This window comes from Thamnophis sirtalis, unplaced genomic scaffold, assembly GCF_051295495.1.
Source record: "Thamnophis sirtalis isolate CommonGarterSnake01/CBP01778 unplaced genomic scaffold, rThaSir2_p1.2 scaffold_3, whole genome shotgun sequence".
NCBI lineage: Eukaryota > Metazoa > Chordata > Lepidosauria > Squamata > Natricidae > Thamnophis > Thamnophis sirtalis.
Genome location: NW_028261383.1, coordinates 39192298 through 39206154, shown reverse-complemented (window position 1 = coordinate 39206154; position 13857 = coordinate 39192298). Strand labels below are relative to the sequence as shown.

At 38.2% G+C, this 13857-nt stretch overlaps 1 protein-coding gene across 5 annotated transcripts in view; it reads left to right on the top strand.

Annotated features, from left to right (window-relative positions):
* CFAP20DC (CFAP20 domain containing) overlaps positions 1–13857 on the top strand; it is a 184933-nt gene that overhangs the window by 107105 nt on the left and 63971 nt on the right. For all 5 annotated transcript variants that reach the window (XM_087708783.1, XM_087708784.1, XM_087708781.1 and 2 more), the window contains 2 exons: positions 4259–4462; positions 13089–13150. In XM_087708783.1, coding sequence (XP_087564909.1) covers positions 4259–4462; positions 13089–13150 — 266 coding nt within the window. The remainder of the gene's footprint in view (positions 1–4258; positions 4463–13088; positions 13151–13857) is intronic.

The window sequence follows — 13857 nt, the reverse complement described above, 5'->3', positions numbered from 1 at the left end:
AACATGTTGAATGCACGTTGTTATTTTTGAACAAAAGGGCTCGCCATATGAGCTCACACTTGGTTTCCTAAAGAACAAAGCACCCTTGGGGAATTTCTTAAATTATTTGCCATTGACCACCCACCCACCCTCTCCTTCATTCAGCCTATTCCTTTTTAAAGATATAAAGCAACCCCATTATTGACTCTAAATCTATACAGAATCAAACAGTGTCGCTTTTCGTGTGCAGAATGGCCTGCTTTGTGGTGCTGGAGGGGAAACAAAGAAGGCTTTTATTCAAATAGCTTCTGTAAATGATCTATTTGAAATGCCAAAAGCATGTCACTGAAAACTGAGAATGGCCTAGTACACACCTACTTAAAAAAAAAAAAAAGTAAAATGATATTTTTGAAGATAAAATAACATTTTCTTAAAAGGAAACTGCCCTTTTTTAAAGTTCCAAAATAACAATTGCTATATTCTCATTTAAATAACAGCGTAAACAGTACAGAACCTAACTGCTATTAGTGTGGTACTAATAAATTTGGAAGAAGGGTGGGGTTTGTTTTTTTCTTCTCCTGGCTTTGAAGCACAGATACCCACCCACCCCGGCTATGTCTTTCTGATAGAGTTGCAAGCTTTAAGAAGGACAGCTTTTAAATAATTGTCAGACCCTTAACAACAGTGTCCAACCAAGGAAGAAACATTTATCCCAGAGTCCCTTTAACTAAGTTCAAAGATGGGAAGAGGGGGATAGATAATATAATCTTGGTTACCCCCATTATCTGGATGACCCACACTCTGTTCTTGTTCAGAAGAGCTGCGAAGACATGGCTCTTTACTTTGGCAAGAGAGAATGAAAGTTCTTTGGGGTTATTCAACATATTTAAGGAACTGCTGGGAAGGTTCATCTATTGATTTGGGTTGAGCATAGTGATGATATTTCATTGTACATCACCAGCCCAGGTTGGACCAGTAATTCTGTGAAAGCTTTGAACCCATTGATAGCAGGGTTCCAATATTTCAGGGGCTGCCACAAAGAAGAGGGAATCAAGCTATTCTCCAAAGCACCTGAGGGCAGAACAAGAAACAATGGATGGAAACCAATCAAGGACAGAAGCAACTTAGAACTAAGGAGAAAGTTCCTGACAGCTAGAACAATTAATCAGTGGAATGCTCCAACACTGGAAGTTTTTAAGAAAATGTTGGATAACCATTTGTTTGAAATGGTTTAGGGTTTCCTGCCTAAACAGAGGGTTGGACTAGAATACCTCCAAAGTCCCTTCCAACTCTGTTATTCTATTATTATATCATATTATATTATATTATATTATATTTATTATTTTATATTCATTGCCTGAGGGCTATACAGAAAAGTAACAAAATGGAAATGCTGTTCATCTATTAAATTTAGGCCCGATGTCTCAAAACTGCTTTACAAAAGGCAATTGGAATTTCTTGGATGTTTTTTTTCTTGTAGATGTTTCATTTCTCATCCAAGAAGCTTCTTCAGTTCTGAAGCTTCTTCGAAGCGAAATATTTTCAAAGAAAAAATCCAAGAAAATCCAATTGCCTTTTGTAAAGCATCTTTAAGGGATACGGTGGCTCAGCGGCTAAGATGCTAAGCTTGTTGATCAGAAAGGTCGGTGGTTCGAATACCTAGTGCCAGCTAAGGGAGTGAGCACCCGTTACTTGTCCCAGCTTCTGCCAACCTAGCAGTTCGAAAGCAGATAAAAATGCAAGTGGGAAAATAGGAACCACTTTTGGTGGGAAGGTAACAGCAATCCCTGCACCTTCAGAGTTTAGTCGTGCCAGCCACATGACCACAGAGACATCCTCAAACAGCGCTGGCTTTGAAACGGAAATGAGCACCGCCCCCTAGAGTCGGGAATGACTAGCACATATGTGCGAGGGGAACCTTTACCTTTTAAAGCACCTTTGAGACAGCCATGACCTGGATGATTGAGAATCTCCATAGACATTTAGGCCCATTGATTATTCCAGACAACATGCACACCCTTGAGGTTCCACCACAAAAGCGCGTAGGACAAAATCTCACTCGACAAAAGCGCGCTGTGACGTCATCACAGCGCGACGAAAAAGTTCAAAAAATGTAAAAATAAAGCGAAAACCTTACCCTAAGCCCCCCAAACCTAACCCTAAACCTAACTCTTAACCTAACCCTAAACCTAACCCTAAACCTAACCGTTAAAGTAACGAAAAACCTAACGCTAACCCTTAACCTAACCCTAACGCTAACGCTCTAAAGCTAACCCTAACCCTTAACCTAACCCTAAACCTAACCCTTACCTTTATGTGAATCGGCTTGCTTTAATTTAATTTTTATTAATTTTTATTTGAATTTTTCGATCTTTTTCGTCGCGCTGTGATGACGTCAAAGGCGCGATTTTGTCGATCACGCTTTTGCCGTCCGCGCTTTTGACGGGTCACGACCCTTGAAGGGGGTTGATTTGGGGCCTCAGGATCCACCTGAAGCCACAACAACTGTTTAAACAGCAGGTGGAGGCCATTGCCAGGAGGCTTTGTTCAGTATACCATGTTACAGCCCTACTGGGGTTGAGAAACCTTCACATCTCATTGGTGGATCACACCCTGCAGTTGTCCTATAGCAAAGGGGTTATCCTTGAAGCAAACTCAGAAACTGCAACTGTTATCGAAGGCAGCAGTTAGACCTACCCGGGAAATCTTATTTTAAATTGTGTTATGCACATTTTGCAGTCATTGGACTAGCTTGTCTTTTAGGCTCAGCTCTGTGCTGGATATTAGCCGTAAAGTCCCTATATGATAGAATTAGATCAGAGACTGCCTAGCTAATGTCCCAACCCATTCTATCCCATTCAATCAACAGTGGAAGGCTTGCAGAAAGCGGCACCTGCAAATGAACTAAGTGTTCAGCAGACTTTTCTCATAGCCGCCTTTGAACTGTGGAACACTTTATCTCAGGAGAATGCCTAGCCCATATGCTTTAAAGTGTTTGAAAGCATTAAAAATCATCCTCTTCCAGCAGGATTTTGATCAAAGATTAAGATTTCAACCAGCAATCCAGTTTTCCATATGCTTATCAAGGTGGTTTTTGTTTTTGCTTTTAAGGGCTTCTTAATGTTTTGTGCATTACCCAGAGTCGATAGCCTCTGCAGTGAAGCAGATTAGAATGCTTAATAAATAAATAAATTAGCACCAGTTTATGAATACTAATAATTTTTGAGTCAAACCATTGGATCTGGCATATATAAACCAATAATGTCTGCTGTTAGTGGGGGGTTTCTTTTATGATCTCAGATTGAAGCCTTTTCCAGCCATATCCCAGGCTTTATGCATTATGCATAAAATACATCTTTATCTAAGCTGTGGGACCTCTCTTTGCTATCCCATAGAAATAATAACCAAGTACTGAAATTAGTATGAAAATTATGTAGATCCACCTTGTAACAGATGCTCTAGTTCAGTGGAATTCATTGGATTATAATTACTGATTCTTTCCGTGTTCATAGGATACCTTACTTAAATTAGCTTTAATTTTCCTCTCCTTTTATATAGTACTAATCACAGTTCTTAATGCTTTTTTCACTTCCACAAAACTATAGAAGAGAGAGCTAAGCTTTTGAAACGCAGTGTTGTACATAACTATACTCCCCCCCTCCCGTTTTGTTTCTGTTAAGACAAACAAAATTACTGTCCACAGTTTGGATCAAATGTATCCTTTAATATCTTGTCTTTCAAATTATACATGCTCAGCTATTACAGGTAATCCTTGACTTACAACCACAATCGCGCCCAACATTCCTGTTCCTAAGCAAGACAGTTATTAAGTGAGTTTTGCCCCATTTTATGACCTTTCATGCCACAGTGGCTAAGGGAATCATTAGAAGTGTTAAATTAGTACATGGTGGTTAAGTGAATCTGGCTTCCCGGTTGATTTTGCTTGTCAGAAGGTAGCAAAAGATGATTATATGATCCTGGGACACTGCAACTGGCCATAAATATATGCCATTTGCCAAGGATCTGAATTTTGATCCCATGACCATGGAGAGACTGCAAGAGTCATATGTGTGAAAAACAGTCATAAGTGTCACTTCAGTGCTGTGATCAGTGATCAAACGGTTGTAGGTCAAGGACTATCTGCATGGAAATTTATTTATGTCTACGTATGCTCTTTATTTTTATTTATTTATTAAACTCGTATGCTGCCTTTCTCGCCAGAAGCAATTCTTCAGATGTATCTGTACAATTTCCATGTTTCATTTCATGTAATCCATAGGAATACAATTGGAAAGACTACCAGCCAAGCAACATGACCATGTCTGAAATGCAGATGTTGGCCAGCATGAAAAGGCAGCAAAATGAAGAATTAGAACATAATGGACCTTCACATGGGTTGAGCGCCTCTCAGATCAACAATTGTAATATTAGCATCAGCACAAGCAGTGATGACACGAACACTTGGAATTCATGTCTCCCAGCAGTAAGTTTGAATTGTACCTTCCTTTTTGTGCCCTAGCTACCGTATTTTTCAGACTGTATTTTTTGCACCAGAGTATAAGATGCACCAAGATTTCAAAGACAAAAATATGGAAAAAAATAGTTTTTGGCCTCCACATGTCTGGTTTTTGCTCCCTCCAGCCCCCAGGAGCTCTCTGTAAGCCTCCCAAACCTGCTGCGCACCCCATTTTTGGGGAAAATGGGCCCATTTTTGGCCTCCCAAACTCTCCAGACATGCCATATTTGTTCTCCCCAGCCCCTAGGAGCATTCTTCAGGCACCCCAAACAAGGCATGAAATCCTGTTATCTTTGCTACTGGTTTGGAACGGGGGGCGCTCGCATGCGGCACTTCTGCACATGCACAGAACCTTCTACGCATGTGCAGAGCATCCGTGATGATGTCTGGGCGGGTTGACAGAGCCTCCTGCCGCTGCCACTACCAGTTTGCTCGAACCAGGGTGAACCAGCATAATACCACATCTGTCCCAAACCCTCCGTGTGCCCCATTTTTGTGAAAAACGGGTCCATTTTTGGCAAAAACGGATGCGCGGGGTGGGGTTTCAGGAGGCCAAAAATGGCCATATTCAGTGTATAAGATGCACCAACATTTCAACCCTCTTTGGGGGGGGGAGTGTGTCTTATACTCCGAAAAGTACGGCAAGTCTCCAATTATACTGGACTCATTTAAAGAATTGTTTCTTGCTTTGCTTGTAATGAGTCTATCTCATATATTAGTTTCACCTTTTAAGTTGCATTACTGAAATAAATGCACTTTTGCACGATATTCTAATTTTTCAAGTTTCACCTGTATATTGTTGAACACTCTAGCAAGTATTTGTAAGAAAGGGAAACAAAACAGTAACATCTAAGATGTTAAGCTGGTTTGAAAGTTTAATATGGTGCTATAATACAAGACAAGGTTCATTTTCTTTTCCATTCATTTCAATGCACTAGAGTTTTCAGTTTATAGATCAGTTTATATTCTATGTCTTTATCTGTTCAGGTTTTTTCTCTAGAAATCCATCAAATTTAATAGTCGTCTGTCATTTTTCTGCAGTTGCTTGTTTTAAGGCTAAACCACAGATTCCTATATAAAAAATTTCCAAAAGCAAATCTCAATATTTGGCACAGACCATGCAGGGCCTCAAATGGGAGTTCTGAGCTGAAATCACAATGTTTTCAAAGAACCACAATAAGCAATAATCTAATAGTGCAACAAAAAAAGAGAGAACCTTCATTTACAATATACAATCAGCAAGTTTACAAAACCACATTGATAAAACAGTGCTCAGTTCATGTTTGCATCATCATTACCTCCTATCTTATTTTCATTGTTGGTACATAGAACTACTCTACATGTAATAGAATGTTTCAGGTTGGAAATTATAACTCATCCTTCTGTCTGTGTATTGGTACAGAAAGGACATAGAGATCCCTGTTCAAAGTATTGTATAATAAGACGCTTTATACTCTACTTATTATACTTTGTATAAAATATTGTATTATTTTAGTCTCCCAGACTCACATAGGCAAGAACACTCAGATTATATAAATTTAGAATATCCAGTAGATGGAAAGAACTCTACCAAAAGTCTACATGACATTTATTTTAGTTCATTTGTTGTTTTCAAACTCAATAGTTGAACATCTGCCGGAACTAAGAGTAATAAACCTCTTGGGAAACCTGGTCTTAAACCAGTAACTTTATCTGCTTCCAAGGCTCACTTGAATGTTAGGCATCCTAATCTTCAGCCTGAATGATGTATTAGATATGTCCTTAGGGGCCGAAAGAATAGTGGTTTGCACTAGCACTCCTTTGTTTAAATTCCCACATGGGCACCATATAATATTTGGAGCCAAAATTTGGCATCAAAAAACATTAAAGCTGCCGCTATTAGTTCTTCTGTTTTCATTAAAATAAAATAAAAAGATAAATAAAAGAAGCATCCAGTGAAGATGCTCATGCCATCTGGGTAATATAGTCATCATGTGTTTCTCAAATCTTCATGGAATGAAACACCACAGTAAGATAGTTAAAAAGATGGACCTACTCTATTCTACCTACCTTGCTCTATCCTACCCTACCCTACCCTACCCTACCCTACCCTACCCTACTCTACTCTACTTATTTTTGGGGGGAAATTTCTAACCAGCTTGTTCTTCTTAAAGTGCAGAATTATAGGTCTTATTGTTGTTCTGAGCACAGTGAGCATATATGAGATGATGTCTGGTTGCATCATCTCTGCGCAAAAATAGGAGAATATTACATCTTACAAGTTGGGGAGCATTAAAATCTTGTTTAGCTTTTTTTAAAAACATGGAGTTAATGTAAAATTTAAACAATGTAAGGTCAAAATACATCCTTGCCTCAATTCTCTTTATATATTTACCATCAGAGCAACAATTCTGGATTGCATTTGACCTTAAAGAGACATGGAAGTACAGCTTCTGAATTCGGAAAAGAAGACTCCTATAATGGATGTAATTTTTTTAGCTTTTCCCACAATATCATTGTGAATATAAAGCAAATGTTAAATCAAAGAAAGCCTTTGGAAGACTTCACTTTATGGTTCTGATTGTTCATTAAGTGGCACAAGAATATCACTAGACACTGAGGCCTCTTTAAATCTCACTTGTTTGTCTCCTGTTACACCTTTAAGCTCTAGCTAGTCTTAGAGCCTTCAATTTAAGTGTTTAGCACATGGTTTGCTTATTATACTCCAAAGGCTGGTAGGTCTATAATTAGTCAGATCTCTCTTATTATCCCCAATCCTTGACAATATGTCCTATTGGATTGATGAAGGTGAACAAAGATGTATCCATCAAGCTAAGGTCATTTTAATTATTTCAGCAAGGACAAAAATCACTACCCAGTGACTTCAAAAGGAGAAAGTGGTGAGCATCTTTGTTCAGTTTTATGTTGGAATCTGCACATAAATCTCTGAAATGTTGTTCCCATACTTGTATAAAAACTGATTGTCTGGATTCTTTGGGGTTCTACCAAGATCACTAGGGAAGAATCCCTTTCCTTGGGTGGCTGAACAAACAATGGTCAATTACTGTGTGAATTGCTTTCATCTTCTTCTTGTGGGTGAATTTGAAAGTAGGCATCTATAGAATTCCTACTTAGTTGCTGTGTGAATGCTGAGTTGGGGGACGGGAGATTATTTATTTATTTTTATTACATTTATATGCTCTCCATCTCACTGTTGATATTCTGAATGAATGGGATTTAGGAGAAAAATGAGTAAAACAGGTAACATGAATGGACGAGTGGAAACTGTACAAGAAAGTATAGAGAATTTGAAGACTTGAATCAGTGGCAATAACGATTGTTTGCTTGGAGAAAAATCTTTTGTTTTCCCCCAAAATATATTGTTTAAGCATGTCTATTGAAAGGTATATACAGCAAAGGGATTAATATCAGTCTAAAAGCTTGAGTGACTTCATTGCTTATGGTGAAAGATTTAGAGAATTGATGAAAAATATAAGGATATTCGGATACTATCCAGAGGGGTTCTTGGCAAAAAAAATCTTTGCAAAAGTAAAGATAAGAAGTGAGGAAAATTGAGAGGGATGGTAAAATAATTGCAGGAAGAGAAAGTATGGGTCATGTATAAAAAAAATATTAAAAGATATATTAATCCTGCAGCAAAATGAATATAAACTAGGTGTGATGTATAGAAGGTGCCCAGAACAGAGTAAAATAATTGTGACACAGAGTGCCATAGGGACTGTGTGCAAGTATGCTAATCAGAAGAATGAAAAGGATGTATGGTTGGTTAAAAGAAATGGATGAAGGGGGAAATACAAATAAGAGATTAATTACAAAAAAATGAAGATAGGAGAAAGAACAGATTATTGCAACAATATTCTTCTTCTTCTTTTCTTTAGTTAATTCCTGTCCAATTCTCGGTCACTCTCTGGAAAAGTCCCTGCAGTATTCTTGGCAAGGTTTTTCAGAAGGGGTTTGCCATTGCCTCCTTCCAGGAGATGAGAACAAGAGATTGGCCCAAGGTCATCCATCTGGCTTCATGCCTAAGGCAAAGCTAGAACTCATAGTCTCCTGATTTCGAGCATGATGCCTTGACCACTACACCAAACAGCCTATCAGTTTTTTCAATCATACCATTTTTATATTTGCTATAGAAATTGCAGCCTAACTAATATATCTCTTTTGTTCATTTATTCTGAAATACAATGAGCCGGTCATTAAAAAGCATTATCAAAAGTAGCTGGGCAACAATCTTTTCTAGTTGCTTCTCTTGTTTGAAAATCTGAACCAGTGAAGAAATCTGTACTAGAGTCCCCATCCCTGGTTTATAGTTTGAAACCAATATTTTTTAAAAAATGTTTTCAGACAATGAATTATTTCTGTTGAGGTATTCGAGTTTCGAGTTTCATTTTATTTATATGCCGCCCTATTCCCAGCGGGACTCAGGGCGGCGCACAAACCCGAGGGGAAGGGAAACACAAAAACTACACAAAAAGTACAGGGCATATAAAAAAACAACCAACAGCCACACGATTCGAGAGGGGAAGGGAACTCATCGACCCCAGGCCTGCCGACACAGCCAGGTTTTAACGGCTTTTCGGAAGGCCTGGAGAAAGGTGAGGGTCCGAATCTCTGCGGGGAGCTCGTTCCAAAGGGCCAAAATCACTCAGTAGATTTTGGCTCTAGCTATTCTGATGCTCGTAGTATATACTTTTGAGGCATTTTCCTGTAGTTTGGGGGGGGGGGAATTATAAGTCTCATGCAATGTCGTTGATATTCTTGGCAATTGAAGTTCTTGATTTGTTTTCAAGGCTATTGGAAAAAGCCCAACTGAAAGTCAGGCTCCCTTAAGCTTCCCTATCCAGCCTGTGTCAGCTGTTTGTCTAGTGAAAAAGTCATCTGTTGTCTAGTGAAAGTCATCTGCCACAACTAACGACTTGCTTGTCTCCCTTTATTCTTCTTCAGAGTAGCTAGGCTAAAATGGTTGTTGTTGTCAATTTATACAATAGGGCTGCTTTCAGAGAATGGTGCTGCTGACTCAGAATTCCTCCAATTATGAACACAGAGGTAGGAAGAAGGCTTTTATTGCAGCACTGATCATATTCACATTTCTAATGGATTTTACATGGAGTTTTCGGTTATTTCTGTATTTTCTGTGATTGTTGGATTCTCCTGATTATTTTTAAAAAGCCAATTATGTTTGCTAAGCACAATAGATGGTTCCTCGGGGAGTGTGCATATTATAAATGCCCCAAATGCATGATGTTCAAACCAATGATCCATTTTAAAAAATATGTGAGGTTCCTATGAGACTTTGAACAACATATTTAAACTGAATATCATAAATCCTTCAGTGTGTGATACCTGTTATGAATTTAGAATTCATTTCATGTGCCCGAAGGTCTCTTAAAGTACATTATGGTATATTTTCTCCTATAGGAATATATATGTCAAGTTCTTCCACTCTGTCATTAGAACTTGGATTTGACATTAAACAAGGCATGTATTCACTTGGTCTGCTTTAGATTTCCAGAAGTATGTTACCATTTACGGCTCCAGGGCTGATAAAAATTAGACCCTGCATAAGAACATTTCTATAGTGAGTGAAACCAAACTGCTGTGACCAACTTCATTTCTTCTTTCAATATTCTGCGATTCCAAGGCTTGTATTTTTTTAAAAAACTGATGCTTAATTTTAGTTCCCCTCGCTTTCAGGGAGAAAGGTGTATGTTACGCATAACGTTTCTTGTGAGAAATGATACAATCTAGGTTTGTTCTAATTAATCCTACTTTCTTCCAATCTTACTTACTCATCAGAGCTTTGCTGATTTTTGCTTTGTAGATTATAGACAGCTTCTCACTAGAAAGCAATGCTTTTGTTCTAGATGTTGGCTGAATTTGAGATAACCTCTTTATCCCTAGATCTAATCTATGGCAACAGCACCACCAGAAGGCTGTTCTTTGTCTATCGTTTATCTTTCTTGTTTAGAATGTACGCTTTATATATTTTTGATATAAATATTCACATTTAAATATAAATATTCATATTTATGTACAGAGTTACTTTGACCTTCCTCCTGTACTAGCCTGGCTTCAACCATATGCTGCTGTGGCATGATTATCTGATGTCCTTCTAGTTTTGTTGTAGCTTTAATAAAATTGGATGGAGGAGAGGGATTTTCTCTCAAGCTACAAAGGTTCAGAATTCCTATAGGCAAGCAGGCAGGAGCAGATGCTTACATACATTAATAACAACAATGCACTAAAGCTGTACTCTGCAGTCAAAGATAGTTTACCAAAAAATGAAATGTAGTAACTAGGTGTGTCAGGAAATATTACTGAAATATAAATTGTTTAGCAGATGCTCCAAAAGATATAACAGCTTTGAGAATTTCATATTAGTCTGCTTAGCTGTCAAGTATAATACACTTTTTTAAAGTGACTGTTTTGCATCAAATCCAACTCTGGAATTTGCAAAGAAGGAAGGGAATTGAGGAAAGAAGAGAATGAGGTAATCTCCTTACACGTTCAGGAACTAATCAATTTATTTCCAGCTGTGATGCATCTAGAAGCATTTCAAGTCTGATTTTCCACATACAAAACAGTGATGTTTCAAACACATTGGAGATAAGCCATTTTCTTCAGGGTAGGATTTGTTTTAAAATACTTAAATCTTGGTCAAAGACCAGTATAGAATGAAACAAATAGCAAACACTTTAAAAGTAAAAGAGGAGGACCAAACATAAAACACAAACTAAAAGAATAATACGAAGTATTACTGTCACTATTTTACCATTGGAAACTATGTTTCTAGGACCTCCTCCCTCCCCCTCCCCAAACCCCCCCCCCAATATTATTTGTCTGAAATTAAGGCAAAAGGCTAAAAATCTAAAACAGGAATGGATTAAAGTAAAACAGAGTAATGTAATAGGTATCTTATATACATATTTAATTGTGTTCAAAATTTAGGCCAGTTATAGTAAGGGATAGGTCAGCTTTGCTTACTAGCAGCATAAGAGAATATGGCAACATCCAGGAGTTTAAAGTCCCTTTGATCAGAAAGCAGTTTTTATGTATAGAAATCAGAGAGCAGAGAAAACTATTTTTACCAGGCATGGGAAAATAAAACAGATTCTAATATTGATATAAGATCAGCAGCACAGTAAAATGTTTGCAAAGGATTCTGTGGTACCTGTAGACACAGTAGACATAATCAAGCAGCAAATAAAATTGTTTTGTATCTGCCTTTCAAAATTGCCAGAGGAAGACCATTAAATCAGGCCAATGTTAAAGCCTTTCTCAGTGGATACTAAAAAATTTGTTGCTGTTGGTTGCGAAGTTGTATCCGACCCATTGCGACCCCATGGACAACATTCCTCTGTCCTCTTCCTGTCCTCTACCATCCTTTGGAGTCCATTTAAGCTCACGCCAACTGCTTCAGTGACTCCATCCAGCCGCCTCATTCTCTGCTGTCCCCTACTTCTTTTGCCTCCAATCGTTCTCAGCATTAGGCTCTTCTCCAGTGAGTCCTTCCTTCTCATTAGGTGGCCAAAGTATTTGAGTTTCATCTTTAGGATCTGGCCTTCTAAAGAGCAGTCAGGGTTGATCTCCTCTAGGACAGATCGGTTTCATCTCCTTGCAGTCCAAGGGACTAGATATTTTTTTGCTGGTCTACACATACAGCTGGAAGCTCAGGAGTACATGTCTGGGATATGCTAGAAATTTTCTCCCTGGGGCTCTCCTCCTTTCTCACAGAGGTTCAACCAGAGCGATGCTGAACCACTATGGGGAAAATGCTATCTTTCACCATTCACTGTTCTGTTAAATTTGGGACATGAAGCATAATGGCATGGCATTTAAATCCTTTTAACAAGTGCACTCAGTACTATTATTTATTACAACTCACTAAACAACTAAACAAAGCATAGAAGGGGGACACAGATTCATTCAATATAAAAATATATTATCTTATTGACTATGTGAATTTATATTACACAGATCTGTGCCTTGCTATCCTAATGTCAGGGTTCCAAATAGCATCCAAAATTAAATCAGAGTCCAAGGCAAAGAATTGCTCAAAGTTCCAATTTATTAAGAGAGCCATGTTGGCACATCTGGGAAAACCCAAATCTGACGGCTTCCCAGTTTTCCCACCCAGTTGAATGTTCAAGATCTTGCCCCCACACCTACAAGTCCATCATATGGTCCAGTCTTCCCATGCTGGCAGCTTCCACCCATCCAGTTCTAGTCAGGTGCAAAGACAAAGGATGACCTTGGCTTTCTAGAAAGAATTTTGTTATGGCTACATATCATCTAGATCCGTACAATCCCCCCTCCCATCTTCCTACAATAGAAAATACATAGTAGAATAATAGAAAGTGTGACAGGCCTGAGATCCACAGGCAAATATGGCTGCAGGCCTGACACCTTCCATATTTCCACCAACATCTTTGGGGAATTTTTGGAACTAAGAAAGAATTTTTTTAAACTTTTTGTAAGAATTAAATATACATAATATACTTTGTAAATAATTAGTTACAGTTCAGATTTATGTACATTGAAAGAACACAGGCAAAATCATTGTTTGACTCCTTATTTCTTGTGTCTTTTGCAGCCTGTTAATCAAGGAAGTCACTATCAGAAAGAAATGAATCCTCTTTCTCAGTCCAACCCAAGGTAAGTTGCTGTTTACAGCCCAGGCAAAACCGATGTGTTGAGAATACAGGGAGAACCAGTCAGTGTAACTTTTCTTTTGTGTACTCTTAAATCTTACTGCCAGTTTCTCCATCTTAAAAGGAAATGTGTATTTCCAGCCTTGACCACACTTATGCTCACGCATAAGTAGAAACCTGAGGAATGGAAATGATTGCTGATATGTGGCTCAGCAGTTGAGTGTATTTGGACCAGTGCATTCATTTTTAGCAACCACAAACAACAGCAGTGTCCACAGACTGGAAACAAATAAATTGGAAAGCATTTATCATCACAAGTCCTGGAATTCAGAAGTGGCTGTCTTGAACCTAGAACAGTGCTTTACTATCTTTTTGTATTCCTATGTCTTGAAAGTAGTTTCAAGAATTCAGTAATGCTCCCCTTAGAAAAGAGGCAAAAATTGAAAAAACATTGATTCCCCCCCCCCCCATCTTATCTGAACTGAAGATGATTTCTTAACTAGAGAGATTGTTTTCATAAGAAGCACGGGCTAAGGTAGAATATTTACCACTGTGGGACACTCTCATAACTCAGGCTTTCTTTTACAGGGAAGGGCATTGTGCCCCCTTTTCTAGATTATCTAAAAGACAGATGTTCAAATAATCTCTTGACAAAATAATTCCTATGGGTATTAGAAAACTCTTTTAAAAAGCTAGCTCAAGGAAAACCTG